This window comes from Corythoichthys intestinalis, chromosome 1 (genome assembly GCF_030265065.1).
Source record: "Corythoichthys intestinalis isolate RoL2023-P3 chromosome 1, ASM3026506v1, whole genome shotgun sequence".
Taxonomy (NCBI): domain Eukaryota; kingdom Metazoa; phylum Chordata; class Actinopteri; order Syngnathiformes; family Syngnathidae; genus Corythoichthys; species Corythoichthys intestinalis.
Genome location: NC_080395.1, coordinates 21,322,555 through 21,341,498, shown reverse-complemented (window position 1 = coordinate 21,341,498; position 18,944 = coordinate 21,322,555). Strand labels below are relative to the sequence as shown.

The following is an 18,944-nucleotide window of genomic DNA, read 5'->3' as shown; positions in this document are numbered from 1 at the left end:
AACAACAATGACTGCTTGGCTTGTTCATTCCATTGTTCACTGTGAGAAAAAAAAATAGATAATCACGTTGGAGCTCCTCGTGCCGCTTCCTCCTGAGGGAACGCCTGGTCACCGCATGCGCGCTCGTCATTTGCCTCGTCTAGCCACTGTGCACGTGCCAGCCGATCCTCCCGTGACCCCTGATAGAGCACTTCCGCCGCCGCTGTCGTGTGGCATCTCAAGTGTTTCTTGGAGATTAGCCTTCTCCTTTTGAGAGCCTTGTTTTTCTCGACTTATCTTTTTTTTTTATGCTCCATGTGAGCACTTTTAGCCTTTCATTATGTTCAAGTATCTGAAGTTATGCATCTGCATAAAAATGGCCTCAACACAAGCTTCTTGCATATTTGAGGATTGCTTATTTCTGATCAGTACATCCGACAGCAGCATTTCAATATTCACTGTTTATTGAAAATTGCGGACCCAAAATGTTGGTTTTATGACTATTCATAGTTCCAAGGATAAACAGCTCCTCTAAGTCAGATAAGAAGTAAATTTTTGTTATACTAATTTGCATTGGAGCATGTATTAAAGGGAACCTCGGACTCAAAGACTTGTAGGCTTTAATAACCCACAATTGAGGAGGGTGCCATGTTTTAAGCGTGCAATGGACACTCGGGGTGATGACGTAGATTGTCACTGTCACGTTATGAATTCTAGCGGGGTACTGCAATTCCTTCTACGCGGCGAGACGTCACACATTTTGGCAAACAACCTTTTTTGTTTTCCTACTCTCATCTCGTCTCATCCTGTCTTTCCTGTTAATTGTTCTTTTGCTGCCGTTTTGTGAAATATCGACATTGCTGTCATCTTCATTGATGTTCCTCTCGGGTTCAAATTGAAAGGGTTGAAAAGACGACATGTTTACGTCGCTAGAGTCATATTCTGGAAGCCCAGCAGCGTAACCATGTGACGTCAACAACAATGGGGACCTATTAATTAATCTAATTTAACAAATTGTATGAAAATGAAAACACCAAGAGGGGTTTCATTATCAAATTATTTTAACTCCTGATAAATAGGGCTGTCAAACGATTAAAATTTTTAATCGAGTTAATCACATCTTAAAAATTAATTAATCATAATTAATTGCAATTCAAACCATCTCTAAAATATGCCATATTTGTCTGTAAATTATTGTTGGAATGGAAGGATCAGACACAAGACTGATATATTCATTCAACATACTGTACATAAGTACTGTATTTGTTTATTATAACAATAAATCAACAAGATGGCATTTACATTATTAACATTTTTTCTGTTAAAGGGATCCACGGATAGAAAGACTTGTAGTGCTTAAAAGATAAATGTTTGTACAAGTTATAGTAATTTTATATTAAAACCCCTCTTAATGTTTTCGTTTTAATAAAATTTGTAAAACTTTCAATCAAAAAAATAAACTAGAAGCTCGCCATCGTTGACGTCGCTGAGCGGTGACGTTACATGGGCTCCCTGCCGTTCTTCCACGGTGTCTTTAACTACGTAAGGTAGTGATTGAAATACACCACAAGGTGTCAAAGGAGAGTTTTAAATTGCTTGGAAATCAAGCCAATGAGTGTGTTTTGTCCCTTGACTGACGCGGTAGTTCCCTGTTTCCATTGTACTAAACGGTCATTTGAGTGCTGGCTTCACATCGTACCAGACCTCTGATAGTTTGTATTTGAGCTAAACGATTTTCTTTTTGTGAACATTATTTTTTTGGAGCGATAGGAATATTATTTTTGTTGTGCTTTCACTAAATGATACTTATGTTTGTTGTGAAGGAGTTGCCGAAGCTTATGCCAATAAACGGCGCGGTCCAATGAACGCCTGTGTCCACTCGCCTTTCTCTGCCTCTTTGCTCTCAATGTGCAAAAAACGGCATCATTGTAATCTGTTTTAGGCAATGCATGAGCGGGTCATTCCGCGCATGCGTTAAATGCATCAAATATTTTAACGTGATTGATTACAAAAGTTAATAACCGCCTGTTAACGTGATAAATTTGACAGCACTAATAATGTTTGTCTTTTAAAGACTACAAGTCTTTCTATCCGTGGATCCCTTTAAACATGATGTTTCTGTGCTAGAGTTGAGTTCAAGTTGTTCACGAAAATTAAAAATTTTTGAGTTTCAAGTCTGAATTTGACTCAGAAGTGACACTGAAGATTAGTGCGTAGACTAAACCTAATCCAATCCCACATAAGGATTGGAAAAAATATGTGCTCCAAGATTTTCAATTAATATTCTTAAATAAGATTTTACTGCCATGGCCTGTAGGCTATTATGAAAGTCAGAACTGGAGCAGTAGTTAAAGCCGAAATTACACCAAAATACCTCAGTTAATTGAAATCATTAGCTAACAGCTTGGGTCCCTGGTTTAAAAATTTAATTTGCAAACCTGACTGCATTACTATAATCCCTTCTCGAATTCTGGTCAGTATTTGGGCAAGAGCATTTTTGATTGGCTGGTGACATTAAAAGTAATACAATTCTGTGCAGTGAAGCGATCTCATCGTCTAGTTCAGGGGTCGGTAACCTTTACCACTCAAAGCGCCATTTCGACCTAGTTTCCACGCAAACAATACTCGGAGCTGCACGAATACATTGACATTTGAAATTATTTCATAAGCTTAACCGTAAATATATATACATAAATATATGGCGGAAAACACTCAAGTGACTTGAAGTTCCGCTCTGAGACCCCCAATTTGGCCAAATTTCATAATTGTCCTATATGCATGTGTGATATATCATTTCTTAAAATATAAATTTTCTGGGGGAAGAACATTTTTGAACAGGAGGGCATTAAAAAAAAAAAAAAATTAAACCCCTAAACCAGGAGTGGCCAACCCTGGTCCTCGAGAGCCGCAATCCAGCTTGTTTTCCAGTTCTCCCTCCTCCAACACACCTGAATAAAATTATCAGGATTGTTATCAGGCAACTGCAGAGCTTGCTGATGAGCTGACCATTTGATTCAGGTGTGTTAAAGGAAGGAGACATGGAAAACAAGCTGGATTGCGGCTCTCGAGGACCAGGGTTGGCCACCCCTGGTTTAGGGGTTTAAATATATATATACAGTGGGGAGAACAAGTATTTGATGCACTTCCGATTTTGCTGGTTTTCCCACTTGCAAAGCATGTAGACGTCTGTAATTTCTATCTTAAGTTCTCTTGAACTGTGAGGGATGGAATGTAATGCAAAAAAACAGAAAATCATGTTGTATGATTTTTAAATAATAAATTAGCATTTAATTGCATGAAATAAGTATTTGATACATCACAAAAATCGAGCTTAATATTTGGTACAGAAACCTTTGTTTGCTATTACAGATACCAAACGTTTCCTGTAGTCCTTGACAAGGTTTGCACACACTGCAGCAGGGATTTTGGCCCACTCCTCCATGCAGATCTTCTCCAGAGCCTTCAGGTTTCGGGGTTGCTGCCGGGCAACACGAACTTTCAGCTCCCTCCATAGATTTTCTTTCGGGTTCAGATCTGGTGACTGGCTAGGCCACTCCAGGACCTTAAGATGCTTCTTACGAAGCCACTCTTTAGTTGCCTTGGCTGTGTGCTTTGGGTCGTTGTCATGCTGGAAGACCCAGCCACGACCCATCTTCAGGGCTCTCACTGAAGGAAGGAGGTTGTCAGCTAAGATCTGACGATACATAGCCCCATTATTCCTCCCCTCAATACGGTGCAGTCGTCCTGTACCCTTGGCAGAGAAGCAGCCCCAAAAAATGATGTTTCCTCCTCCATGTTTCACGGTTGGGATGCTGTTCTTGGGGTTGTACTCATCCTTCTTTTTCCTCCAAACACGACGAGCCGAGTTTAGACCAAAAAGTTCAATTCTGGTCCCATCCGACCACATGACCTGCTCCCATTGCTCCTCTGGATCATCCAGATGGTCAGTGGCAAACTTCAGACGTGTCTGGACATGCACTGGCTTCAGCAGCGACACCTTGCATGCGCTGTAGGATTTTAATCCATGACGGTGTAATGTGTTTCCGATGGTTTTCTTCGAGACTGTGGTTCCAGCTCTCTTCAGGTCATTGACCAGGTCCTGCCGTGTAGTTCTGGGCTGATCCCTCACCTTCCTCATGATCAGTGATGCCCCACGAAGTGAGATCTTGCATGGAGCCCCAGAACGAGGCAGATTGAGCGTCAACTTGAACTTCTTCCATTTTCTAATCATCGCTCCAACAGTTGTTACCTTCTCAGCAAGCTGCTTGCTTATTTTCCTGGAGCCCATCCCAGCCTTGTGCAGGTTTATTATTTTATCCCTGATGTCCTTACACAGCTCTTTGGTCTTGGCCATTGTGGAGAGGTTGGAGTTTGTATGTTTGAGCATGTGAACAGGTGTCTTTTATACAGGTAACAAGTTCAAACAGGTGCAGTTACTTCCGGTAATGAGTGGAGAACAGGAGGGGTTCTTAAAAAAGAACTGAGAGCCGAAATATTTACTAGTTGGTAATGTATCAAATACTTATTTCATGCAGTTATGACAAATGTATTATTTAAAAATTATACAATGTGATTTTCTGGATTTTCGTATTAGATTCCGTCCCTCACAGTTGAAGAGAACTTATGATACAAATTACAGACCTCTACATGGCTTGCAAATGGGAAAACCAGCAAAATCGGCAGTGTATCAAATACTTGTTCTCCCCACTGTATATATATATTTTTTAATGCCCTCCTGTTTAAAAATGTTCTTCCCCCATAAAATTGATATTTTAAGAAATGATATATCACACATGCATATAGGACAATTATGAAATTTGGCCAAATTGGGGGTCTCAGAGCAGAACTTCAAGTTCAACATGCTATATGGAATTTTGGGATCGAAACAAGGTAAGTACGCGATAATATCTCGTTAAAATCATGGTGTCTTAAATTATGCTCTTTCATGCTCTCACCTCAAGTTAGGGTTTAGGGCAGTGGTGGCCAACCCTGGTCCTCGAGAGCCGCAATCCAGCTTGTTTTCCATGTCTCCCTCCTCCAACACACCTGAATCAAATTATCAGGATTGTTATCAGGCAACTGCAGAGCTTGCTGATGAGCTGATCATTTGATTCAGGTGTGTTAAAGGAAGGAGACATGGAAAACAAGCTGGATTGCGGCTCCCAAGGACCAGGGTTGGCCACCCCTGCCCTAAACCCAAACTTGAGGTAAGAGCATGAGAGAGCATAATTAAAGACACCATGATTTTAACGGGATATTATCGCGTGCTTACCTTGTTTCGATCCCAAAATTCCTTATAGCATGTCTCACTGAGTGTCAAAACACAGCTGTGAATGGCCACAGCTGGACTTCTAGGGGATTTTATGGGTAAAACAGGGTGATATAAATAGGGAAATAGCAGACATCAAGGTGTGGTCCAGATTTTCTTTTTCAAATATTTACCTTTTTAAACTTTTTTTCCCTTTGTTTTAGGGCTGTCAAACGATTAAAATTTTTAATCGAGTTAATTACAGCTTAAAAAATAATTAATCGTAATTAATCGCAATTAATCGCAATTCAAACCGCCGATAAAGTATGCGATATTTTTCTGTAAATTATTGTTTGGAATGGAAAGATACGACACAAGATGGATATACACATTCAACATACGGTACATAAGGAATATTTGTTTATTATAACAATAAATCAACAAGATGGCATTAACATTATTAACATTCTGTTAAAGCGATCCATGGATAGAAAGACTTGTAGTTCTTAAAAGAAAAATGTTAGTACTAGTTAGAGAAATTTTATATTAAAACCCCTCTTAATGTTTTCGTTTTAATAAAATTTGTAAAATTTTCAATCAAAAAATAAACTAGTAGCCCGCCATTGTTGATGTCAATAATTACTTACACAATGCTCATGGGTGCTGAAGCCTATAAAATCAGTCGCACCCAAGCGCCAGCAGAGGGCGGCAAAACTCCATAAAACACAACAAGTGAGCGTTTCACTGTGTACTGTCATTTAAATCTCTCTGAGCGGGGCATCTGCGTTAATTGCGTCATATATTTCAACGTGATTCATTTAAAAAATTAATTAACGCCCGTTAACGCGATAATTTTGACAGCCCTACTTTGTTTGCATTGATTATTTATCATCTAAAATATCGGGGGAAATGGCTGAGTTAAAGCAAAAGAGGTTGTGCAGTGTCTGTAAACAGGGGTCTCCAGGGTAAAACGCCCAAATAAAAAATAGTTCAGCGGCTTACTGCGCTGTGAAACTGCTATAGCAGCGTATAGACATATTGTTCTATCAAACACAACAGTTCTTTTGGCTTAAAATACAGCAGTTTATTTTAAAGAGGGGTGGAAGAGCAGATATGTACAAAACATGAATTTGTTCATTCATGAACTACTGTATGCAAAGTCACTCTCCACAACCACGACTTTACATAGTTGGTGAATTCCCGACGTGCGTGAGTGAACTAAGTAGAATTACGGTTGCCACTCGGAAGGTGTACCTACAAGTCTTTGCACCTCTGAATGGTGCAAAGACTTGTGGGTACACCTTCTGAGTGGTAACTGTGGCTTTACAAAGTTGGTTAATTCATGACCTGTGTGAGTGTTCTGTTGACAAATACACAATAACAGTAGACCTGTCTTGATTTGCCTACTTAAGGGAAGTGAAATGTCTTTTTTAAATTTCACAGTCGCCAAATAATTGTTGATTAAAATATTGATACAAAGAGCTGCATTCGGCTCTAGAGCCGCAGGTTGCCGACCCTCGGACTTGTTTGTCAGTCAGCAGGTAGCACCATTTTGTTTTGCTGCTAATATCTTAATTTGTGTCAGTCCTCATTTATTTTTGCGGAGATTAATTTCATCAAGTGGTTGCTCTAACCGTAAGAACAGCTTTGAATCTTTTTTGAAGACCTTAGAGGATGATGATATGGCTTGCAACACATACACAATGAAATGAAGTAACCCCCTTCCTGGGATAGTGGGAGAGCTTTCTAATTCTAGGCGGGTCTTTTCCCAGGTGACCCTGGGCGTGTTCGGCAATGAGGAGGAGGTGATTTCAAACCCGCTGTCTCCCAGCGTTATCCAGGGCATCATCTACAGCAAGTGCTGCCCACTTGGGGGCGAGCGCGAGGCCGTCCTTCAGCAGGAGCTTGTCATCCATATTGGATGGATCATCTCCAACAGCCCAGAGCTTTTCAGTGGCATGCTCAAGATCCGAGTTGGGTTCGTTCCACAATCTATCTTGTTTTAGTCTGCACTCAGGCAGTGACACAACTACAGTGATCCCTCGTTTTTCGCTGTTAATGGGGGTCAGAACCCACCGCGATAAGTGAAAAACCGCGAAGCAGGGCACTCCATCCAAAAACAACAACAAAAAAAAGTATTTATTAGGAATACAAGGTAGTTTTTTTTACTTTTTTCCCCAAAGCATAATTTAAAAAATAAATCTTTAAGTATTTCAAATGTAATAATAATTATTACGGTTGTTCCGATCATGTTTTTTTGCTCCCGATCCGATCCCGATATTTCCCGATCCGATTGCTTTTTTTTGCTCCCGATTCAATTCCAATCATTCCCGATAATTTTTCCCGATCATATACATTTTGGCAATGCATTAAGAAAAAAATGAATAAAACTCGGACGAATATATACATTCAACATACAGTGCATAAGTACTGTATTTGTTTATTATGACAATAAATCCTCAAGATGGCTTTTACACTTTTAACATTCTTTCTGTGAGAGGGATCCACAGATAAAAAGACTTGTAATTATTAAAGGATAAATATGACTTTGTATTTTGTGACTAAATATTGCCATCTAGTGTATTTGTTGAGCTTTCAGTAAATGATACTGTAGCCATTTAACTGTTCTCCCCAGATGCATGATGGGAAGTGCAACCATGACTGTGCGTAGTGGCACCAATTAATATATCTTCTCTGCAATGGGAAGTAACATAGGGTGTTAAGGAAAAGCTCAACCACTACCATTCTTCCCTACATTGCTTCCCACAATATTTGTTATTGTTGAGAGAGGGATTTTAAGGCTTTAGCCAATTAAAAAGAGGCTCCAAAGACTGCCAAATTCTCTCTACTCATTTTACGCTGCCTTTTAGCTCTATATATAGGTAAAACGGCGCGATTATAGATTGAACGTGACAATGCGTGAGTGGGTCGTGCAGCGCATGCGTTAATTGCATTAAATATTTTAACGTGATTCATTTTTTTAAAATTAATTACCGCCGTTTACGCGATAAATGAAGCCAAAACTAAAGACTCTGGATGAATGTAAGACATTTTGTCTGTAACGTTAAAAACAATTAGAAAACTATTTAATTAAAAAAAATATATATATATTAAAAAAAGGCATGTCCGATATTTTTTTGCCGATTCCGATACTTTGAAAATGACGTGATCGGACTTGTCTTGTCCCGATCGATCGGAATGCCCATCGATCGGGACAAGATAAGTTTTAAACATGTTACTGTCCCACTGAATTATTTTTAAACAAGAATAATGTTCTGTAGTAGAAAAATTCTTGGCTTTATTAAATGCTTCTGTTACCTCCCTTTGCTCTGACTCTTAGGAGTGACACGTGGAAATTACAAACTCCTCAGGATCACTTTTAACATGTGGCATTTATTGCCACGAACACAACACGTCCGGCTGCTTCGAACGTCGCCACACACACACATTCATTCCAGCGCATGCTTCCTTATCCCCCCACCTGCGCATGCGCACACAGCGCCTGTCGGTTCCAAGGCAGCATTTGCTACAGTTCATTGAGTGAGTCTACTCAAATCCTCTTACTTACACACAATGAGTTGCCACAGCAATTGTTTAACAAGTTAAATGATGATTGACCCATGCAGCGCTTTTAAAGCTCATGACTCTGGCAAGATCAAACACAAACATCAGTCAACATCGTTAACTTTAATAAGGAACTCCAGTGCAGTGCCACAGTGACGAACAAAGAGCAGGGAGATGGAGGGAGGGCGCGAGAGTGAGACTACGCGATCGGCTCAGGACAGCTCATCTGTATTTGTTGTTTTAATTGAAAAAAAAAATCTTTTTTTTTTTTTTTTTTTTTTTCTTGCAATTGAAAAAAAATCCGTGATGCACTGAGGGTGCGAAGTTTGAAGCGCGAAGTAGCGAGGGATCACCGTAGTCTGTCAAGACGTGTTGGTAATAGAATACATCGAGGAGCAATTACTGTTCATTAAAGTTGCTCTTAGACAACTTAGTTCTTGTAAGTGCTTGAGCAGCAAATGTTTGGCGCAGCTGAGACTAAATGTAGAGACCTGTTGCTAATCGACACATTTGAAGAGCAAATGCATTCTCGCAGATCTAATACATTTTTTACCGACACGGAAGTGTTTAGCGATTTACTGTTAATAGAGAACACTTAAGCTAGTAACAGAGAACTATTTCTTCTCTTAGTGGAGAGAAAAATGTATGTTTTTTGTGATGAGTTTGGTTTTTATTTAACAGTGCACAATCTTAACCCTTTGTAGGGCAAGTGACACTAATTTTGGTAATGAAAAAAAGTCATACACATCCAGTCATGTGAAAAAATTAGGACACCTCATTAAATGTTCATTTCTTTATTAAGAAATTTTCACTTATGTTCACATATCAATGTCTGATCTTATTTTTCTTTATCTCTGGAAAAGAAAGTGAATTAGTTGCAGGTAAACAACAAAAATTAATTGTAGACAACGGACAGTGGAATGGCTGATTTTATATTCTTTTGAGATTTTTTGAAATCCCTCACCAGACTCATAAGTGTCTACAATTTTCTTTCTGAAGGCCTCAGACAGCTCCTTTGATCTCACTATCTCACTTCAGCAGTCAGTCCCTGTTGAAAGTATTCTGCGTTGAGAATTGAGGCAAATTTTCTCCATACTGATGTCAAAGGGGCCGTTTACATGGTGACTCTCCGAGAATACGAAAAATTTCAAATTTGCATTTATATGGGCCCGTCTCCATTCGAACAATGTCGCAATTCTGCATGAAAACGATGTAATATTCATGCCAGGCCCTAGGGGACAGTGCAGATTTAGAAGGCGACAGCAAATGATGCACTTTGACCCCACTAAGTTCCTCAGCCCAGAAAAAAATATGCCCGGCCACTCGAAGCAATGGCATTTTTCTTTTGTTCAAATAGGCACAAAAATGGAAACATTCAACATATTTAATTAAGAAAAATTATTAAAACAGTAAATTAAAGCCGACATTCCGCCATTTTAGCTGTTTTTAATGTTTAGTAGCACCGTTGCGCATGCCCAATGGAACGTGTACGAGTCCTGATGTTATCAGCACGGTCTCGCGCCGCGGGAGCCCTTGATATGCGTGCGGCGCAAGCCCTCCTCAATCCCCCACAATCGAATTCTTCCACTTTGGAGGCAGGATTCAGAATTTTTCGTCTTCGCCGACGCCATATGCACGCGAGGCCATTCCGCTACTCAGGCATTGCGTCTTTGTGTCACAGAGTCGCCATGTAAACTGCCCCAAAGACTGGTAGATGGCTACAAAAAGCATTTCACTGAAGTTATTTCAGCCAAAGGGGGTAACACTAGCTTTTAGGAGGTAGGGTGTCGTAACTTTTTCCTTAGTTAGAATATGCATTTTTGTTTATAAATTTGGTTTAATGAGTTGTTATTTACTTGCAATTAAATCACTTTGTTTTCCAGAGATAAAGAAAAGCAAGATCAGAGATTGATATGTGAACATTTACTAATAAAGGACTAAACATTTAATGGGGTGTCCTAATTTTTTCACATGACTGTACATGACATCACGTTGTTTATGTAGACCAAAATATTAACCAAAAATGTGAGTTTCACCAATATGGATGCCAGTTCTGAATTATAATTATATATATATATATATATATATTTTTTTTTTTTTTTTTTTTTTTTTGGGATGTTATTTAAAAAAAAATATGGCTAAATAAAATTAGAAGCAAATCAAATGTTAATAAGAACAAAATAGCATTGAAATTATTAAAAATTGTAATACACTCTGGTTATGACCCCCAGTATCCCTCTAATGTTTTATCCCCCAGAGTACATATTTAACTCATTGCCTGCCATTGACAATAATAGACGTCCAATTTTTTTAAACTGGACGGATTAGCTGTAAATGCTAATGTTTCAGTGGCATTGACAGTGCTAGTCATCTAGTCCATTTTGACTGAGAGGTTGAATGATGGCCGCCATCCTCTCCCAGTCAAAACAAATTGGACGTCTAGCAATGTCAATGGCAGCTAATGATTGCCCTGTTCTTCATTGTGTGGTTCCACAGGTGGATTGTCCAGGCCATGAAACAGGAGTTGAAAATCCGAGCTGGAGACATGCCCCCCCAGGACATCTACCAGCTATCCCCCAGCGACATCAAGCAGCTCCTACTCGACGTGCTGCAGCCTCAGCACACGGGCAGGTACTCAAAATTGAACATCATCCATGCTGTGTTCCTTATCTAAAGACTTACTTTGTAATCCTCTCCATTTCTAATTATTTTTAACTTGTCCACATCCATCTTCCGCTATCTACCGCAGCTCTTCTGGGGATTTCATTAAACCTTTTTTTTCTCTTTAATCTTATCTCATCAAATGCGCATCAGCTCAGGAAGACAATTTCCTCAGTTTGGCCTGGTTTCACCTCTCGCAGGTCTTGGCTCCACCGCCGTCAGATCGACGGTTCGCTGAATAGAACTCCTCTGGGCTTTTATGACCGCGTCTGGCAAATCCTGGAGCGGACCCCCAATGGGATCCTGGTCGGTGGGACGCACCTCCCTCAGGTACCTTCCTCAGGAATGACTTGACTCTGGTCATACAAGATGATGTCTTTAGACTAAACTTACTTATAGTTGGATATATTTTTTATAGCAACCGACGTTGTCTGACATGACCATGTACGAGATGAACTTCTCTCTCCTGGTGGAGGACATGCTGAAGAGTATCGTCCTGCCCGAATACAGACAGACCATCGTGGAGGTAATTAAGGGCGCTTTCACATTAGCACTGTTTGGTCCGTTTTAAACGGACTACAGTTGTTTTTCTCAGATAGTCGGCTTTGTTATGTAAACGTGAACATGCATACGAACTGTAGTTCGGACCAAACAAACGAACTGTGGTACTGACGGTACATGCAGGGCATCCTAGGAAGCGGAAGTACAGCACGCACGCTATTCAAAATCAACAGTGGCAAAATGACAGACGATTAGCCATGGCCAAATATTATTGTGCTGTGCTAAGCATTTGCATTTGATACAGAGAATCAAGTTCTACTGTGGCAGTTGTATTTTGCATGCTGTTGTTGGACGTACCGTGGGACAGTGACAGGAGCATTTTGGGGTAGCCGCTTCATGAGTCTCGCTCTCCTGGAAGTGGCGATAATTTGACAGTCCAAAAAGTCACGAAAGTGAGAGCAATAGCACACCTCTGTGAAGGTACCACATTGTGTTCTTTCGTGGTTTAATTTTCCCCGCGCATGTTTATATACTCCAGTTCACTCGGCATTGAGTCAGCAGTGAGTGACGCCACCGCTGGTCGAGCAGGACTTGCTATGCTATGCTACATTACGTGCAGTATCACAGCACAAGTGACACTCCACGCTCCCTCCCCTCTCTGTAGGGAGGTATTTCCTCTTCTACTGTATTTGTCAAATCAGCACCTTTCGTCCACGTAATGCTACTAAGAAAGTTCAGTTGGCGCAGTGTGGATGCTGAAACTTTTCAACAACTCATTTGCAAGTGTTGCTGCGAGGTAGCTCTCCAACCAGAGCCTGGTCCTCTTGCTCTTGTATGAAAGCACCCTAAATGAATGGAAGTTCGCAGCGCAGGCGCGATTTCCAATTCCGATTTTTTTGTGTAGCCGTTTACATTGCAAAATCATAAGAAACTTGAATTGTGAATGGAATCAGACCGCAAAGTGGCACACTTGAGCACTGAGACACGTGACGTTTATGGTAAGTAAGTAAAGCTATTCCTTCTGGAAGTCTCCATCGTCACACTTTTTTGGCAAATTTTAAGCTAGCGGAACCAATGTATAATTTTTTTTAAACTTGATGGCTTCCCGTGCAGTATTAAGGAGAAAAAGATACTTTCTGCGCCTTTGTCCGCATTGGTCATTCGTGTCTTTTGTCTGTTTTGTCGAACAATAGTGACTTATCTGACTTGTTGATGATGTATGGGTCACATTCATGCTAACACTCAAGAGCAAGGGCTTAGGTTTGGTCTTAATATTGGTATGGACGATATAACAGCATAACCTGCGTGTCATGGGCGTAGGTTTGGTCTCAATGTTGGTAGGGACGAAATAACAGCACAACCTGCATGTACACTTTTTGCTGGGGACGGGACATTAATATGACCAAACAGACTGGGTGAACAGTGGTCAGGGCTACATTTCTCACCAATAAGAACCTAATTAATTGATAGGCTAAATGATTAATGCAAAATATATCTGTATTGACGTATATTAACTTTCACGCTGCATATATAGAGTATTACATCGTTTTTCTTAAATCAAGTCAAAATATTTTCTTCATCTTGGTTTGAATTTTAAAGGCTACATAACAGATTAATGTGTCAGATTCTTCCACTTACTTTTAGTAAATAATACTATTTGTTCTGATTAAGCCCAAAAAAAGAAAAATCGGTCATTTTTCATCTAAATTTAAAAAAAAAAAAAAAAATTCAAATAATGTTTTGAATGTTTTGAATAATATCTATTCTTGACACACAAGTTTTTTTTTAAGATTAAATATAGAAGATTTTTGCTTCAAATAAGTCTTAAGCTTATTTTCAGCTAGGTATTTTTCTAGATTAAGAGTAAAATTTACTTGATTTTTTTTGAAAATTTAATTTACTTGGCAGATAATTTTACCTATTTCTAGTAGATTTATACTAACAACAAGGGAATTCAACTTTTTCCTTTTTTTCACAGTTTTAAGGAGATGGGTTTTTGCAGTGCATATGTATAGGTTCAGGTGATACACCGTTCGATTCAAGCCTTTGTTTCCAAAACTACTAAAGAAACATTTTTTAAATTATTTGAACTTTTATTAGCAAATTTAAATTACAATATTTGAACACAAATTTGTATATTAACATAGAAAGAAATGCAAAATTTTTAATCATCTCTTAACTATCCAGGAATGCAAAAAATAGATAAATAAATAAATCGACATGTAACGTAATTCTTCATTATGAGAGTGTGCGTGGGGGCTGGGGGGGTCAAGTCAACAGCCATTCAAATATGCGTTTGAGGAAAAAAACATGGACTGGCTCATTCAGCAAGTGAAAAAGGGGTAAATGTAAGTCTGAAAATAATGACCGTAATTCACTTAATAATGGTAGGGTCAGTTCTATTGTTACAACATATGGGAAGACAATCTAAATGACCTACAGTGCCTTGCAAAAGTATTCGGCCCCCTTGAACCTTGCAACCTTTCGCCACATTTCAGGCTTCAAACATAAAGATATAAAATTTTAATTTTTTGTCAAAAATCAACAACAAGTGGGACACAATCGTGAAGTGGAACAAAATTTATTGGATAATTTAAACTTTTTTAACAAATAAAAAACTGAAAAGTGGGGCGTGCAATATTATTCGGCCCCCTTGCGTTAATACTTTGTAGCGCCACCTTTTGCTCCAATTACAGCTGCAAGTCGCTTGGGGTATGTTTCTATCAGTTTTGCACATCGAGAGACTGACATTCTTGCCCATTCTTCCTTGCAAAACAGCTCGAGCTCAGTGAGGTTGGATGGAGAGTGTTTGTGAACAGCAGTCTTCAGCTCTTTCCACAGATTCTCGATTGGATTCAGGTCTGGACTTTGACTTGGCCATTCTAACACCTGGATACGTTTATTTTTTAACCATTCCATTGTAGATTTGGCTTTATGTTTTGGATCATTGTCCTGTTGGAAGATAGATCTCCGTCCCAGTCTCAGGTCTTGTGTAGATACCAACAGGTTTTCTTCCAGAATGTTCCTGTATTTGGCTGCATCCATCTTCCCGTCAATTTTAACCATCTTCCCTGTCCCTGCTGAAGAAAAGCAGGCCCAAACCATGATGCTGCCACCACCATGTTTGACAGTGGGGATGGTGTGTTCAGGGTGATGAGCTGTGTTGCTTTTACGCCAAACATATCGTTTTGCATTGTGGCCAAAAAGTTCAATTTTGGTTTCATCTGACCAGAGCACCTTCTTCCACATGTTTGGTGTGTCTCCCAGGTGGCTTGTGGCAAACTTTAAACAAGACTTTTTATGGATATCTTTGAGAAATGGCTTTCTTCTTGCCACTCTTCCATAAAGGCCAGATTTGTGCAGTGTACGACTGATTGTTGTCCTATGGACAGACTCTCCCACCTCAGCTGTAGATCTCTGCAGATCATCCAGAGTGATCATGGGCCTCTTGGCTGCATCTCTGATCAGTTTTCTCCTTGTTTGAGAAGAAAGTTTGGAAGGACGGCCGGGTCTTGGTAGATTTGCAGCTGTCTGATGCTCCTTCCATTTCAATATGATGGCTTGCACAGTGCTCCTTGAGATGTTTAAAGCTTGGGAAATCTTTTTGTATCCAAATCCGGCTTTAAACTTCTCCACAACAGTATCTCGGACCTGCCTGGTGTGTTCCTTGGTTTTCATAATGCTCTCTGCACTTTAAACAGAACCCTGAGACTATCACAGAGCAGGTGCATTTATACGGAGACTTGATTACACACAGGTGGATTCTATTTATCATCATCGGTCATTTAGGACAACATTGGATCATTCAGAGATCCTCACTGAACTTCTGATTCAGAGATCCTCACTGAACTTCTGGAGTGAGTTTGCTGCACTGAAAGTAAAGGGGCCGAATAATATTGCACGCCCCACTTTTCAGTTTTTTATTTGTTAAAAAAGTTTAAATTATCCAATAAATGTTGTTCCACTTCACGATTGTGTCCCACTTGTTGTTGATTCTTGACAAAAAAATTAAATTTCATATCTTTATGTTTGAAGCCTGAAATGTGGCGAAAGGTTGCAAGATTCAAGGGGGCCGAATACTTTTGCAAGGCACTGTATATAACTGAACAAATTATATGATGCAAATAAGGTTGCTTAAAAGTTGGTGGGGGAAATTTGAACATCCTGAAAAGTTGGCAGTGTTTTGTCCCTACCATCCCTATGCAAACTTACGCCCTTGCTCAAGATGTATTCCATTCCTACTCGTATTAAAATGGCCCCGTTGGATCTGAAAAAAAAAAAGAAGATATGGACTGTTCACACGGCAAGAAAAAAAAATTATACATTTCACATATGGGCAAAAAATAAATAAATCAGAATTGAGCCAATATTATTGGTGACCCGATTAATTATCGGGTACCTGATGATATCGGCTGATAAAATCATTTTAAAATGATATCGGATAATATTGACATCGGTTTTTCATTATCGGATTTGGACCAGTATACATGTTGCCTTCAAAGTGAATGTAGTAGCCTTCTGCTTTGGTACAAGGGCTGGTCACAGCTTTGCACAGCAGTTATTGCTATAAGTCCACAAGTGCATATATCTGTATCAGATTTTTGGAGTTGAACAATATCGGGATATCGGTTTAAAAGTCATTATCGGACAACTGTAATATGTATAGTTTTGGTAAATTAGAGATAATGATTCAAATGAACAATAAATGGTTTCTATGCACCATTTAAATTTTATTTAAAAAATAATAACACTCATTAATTAATTAATTATTAAATAAATATTTGCACGCTTTAAAATCAGTTTCCAATGTTTTGTACGAGCAGCTGCTGATGGTGGTGTCCATTGTACTGGAGAGAAACCCAGAAGTGGACTTTGCAGAAAAAGTGGACCTGGACAGTCTGGTGAAGGACGCATTTGCAGACTTCCAACGGGATCACAGTCGCTCAGAATGCATTGAGAAACAGGTATAAAGGCTTCCGCTCTCCTTCCATTTGTTAAAAATTCACTGTGTTCCTCCCCGACATTTTTTTTTTTTTTTTAGGACGACCCCCAGGCCTTCTACAACACTCCACCTGTAGGCCGGAGAGGCACCTCAAGCTACCTGACCAAGGCCGTCATGACCCTGCTGCTGCAGGGTGACGTGAAGCCCTGCAAGGACGACCCATGTTCTGTTAGCTAGAAGCCCTCATGCTAAATTTCCGTCATCTGATTCACTACTTTTCCTAGATTAGCATGTGCACTAAAGTCTAGGTGGATTTTGGTGGTGGAGAAACATCATGTGGTTGATGGAACAACAGACTAAGAAGTTAATCATTCTGTTTGTTGTCTTTCTAGCCAAACCTGTCAAAACAGAGGGTAAGACTGAGAATTTTGAGATGAAGGGCAGCTACTACATTTTTTTAGTCCTTTTACTCAACACTCGGCAGCCGTCTCAGAATTATTTTAGGCCGGTTAGCAAGAAAAGCTTTGAAGGGATGTAAGAATGAACTAGCATTAGCATTTTGTGCTAAGACTTAAGCTAAGCCTAGACTCTTCTGACAGTTGGTTAATTGTCACACAACATTCACTGACAAACACCATGTCAAATTTGCTGTCGAATTGCTTGTAGTCTACATTTTGGCAGTACAGTTGCTGAATTGCCAATCAACAGCCATACAACTAAATCCTCTTAATGATTTACAGAGCAATGCTAGCTATTAGCCAGTGTCATGCTAATCTAAAGCAAGCTAAACTAACCCCTTTTGAATCCATTAAGTCGTCATAACATCCTGTTCATCATGGTGCTTTTGATTGCCAGAAGCATGATTAGCTGCTAATCCGGTGCAAAGTGATGTTTAGAAATCACCTACTTTGAATGTGAATAGCGTTTTTTTGTGTTGGAATACACGCTAAATGTTTAGATTGTCATGGTTGCATGCACAATTATACATATATTTTTTTGCTTAATGGCAGCAGTGCAAGGAGAAATAAAGACACATTTAAAAGTATGATTGTATATTGTTTGTTAGGTCAAGTTAATCATGGTTTTGTTTTTTAATAGGTAAATTATCAAAGTTTGTCGCCTCTCTCCGCTAACATGCGATGATAAAAAAATTCCCGGAGAGCATAGTGACGTTGAATAAACGTTGATTTTTCATCATAATCATTAGTATGGTTGACATCGACGTTTTTCGACGATAAACCATGTTGAATCAATATTACAAATACCGATGACACCATACAGTGACGTTGAAACAACATTGTTCTATTGTATGTCAGGCGGTGGTTGGGTTAACATTGTTTTATAGATGATGAACTTAGAGTGACCATATTTTGATTTCCAAAAAAGAGGACACTTGGCCCGGCCTCGAAATACTTGAATTTTACTCGAAGTTCACTCAAAGATGCCTATATCACTTTATTATATTTAAACTGTGCCTCCTCTGTCTGGATAGAAAAATTCATTTTTATAAAAAAATATATAAAGCCACATACTATATGAAAATATTTTTTAGTCAACAGGTTAAAGGTTTCTCAACAGGCTTTATTCTTCCTAAAATAAATTATAAAAACGCAAAACCAACAAAAAACATATAATGATTAAAAAATAATATAATGCAGAACCATGGAAATGTAGTTTAGTCAATACACACACTCACACAGTAGGCTTTGTACCAACTAAACATTTTTAGTAATTAAAACAGCATAAACGTCTCTTAGAACTACTCCTTATTGTAGTCTATAACTGCCTGATTTCTTGCCAAACCATCAACCCAGTATATGGCGGTAACACCCCATGGTACAAGCGGTAAACTACCAACAAAAAACAAAAAGTACTCCTTCTTCCCCTACTAGTAGGAGCCACGTCAACACAGGCAGGCGCTGCCCCCCAGCGGCCAGAGGGATTGGTCCTGTGAAAAATCATGAAAAACGGACATTTTCATGGATTTCTAAAACCCGGCCGGACGTAACGGAGAAGAAGTGAAAAGTGGACTTGTCCTGGCAAAAGAGG

General features: G+C 39.3%; 1 protein-coding gene across 3 annotated transcripts in view; it reads left to right on the top strand.

The window, feature by feature from the left end:
* phkb (phosphorylase kinase, beta) overlaps positions 1–18,208 on the top strand; it is a 199,506-nt gene extending 181,298 nt beyond the window's left edge. The window contains exons 26-31 of one of the 3 annotated variants that reach the window (XM_057831354.1): positions 7,000–7,205; positions 11,288–11,422; positions 11,653–11,782; positions 11,871–11,978; positions 16,777–16,917; positions 16,995–18,208. In XM_057831354.1, coding sequence (XP_057687337.1) covers positions 7,000–7,205; positions 11,288–11,422; positions 11,653–11,782; positions 11,871–11,978; positions 16,777–16,917; positions 16,995–17,132 — 858 coding nt within the window. In that variant the 3' untranslated portion in view covers positions 17,133–18,208. The remainder of the gene's footprint in view (positions 1–6,999; positions 7,206–11,287; positions 11,423–11,652; positions 11,783–11,870; positions 11,979–16,776; positions 16,918–16,994) is intronic. The other 2 variants (XM_057831348.1, XM_057831364.1) reach the window with 2 other exon arrangements.
* Positions 18,209–18,944: the final 736 nt, after the last annotated feature.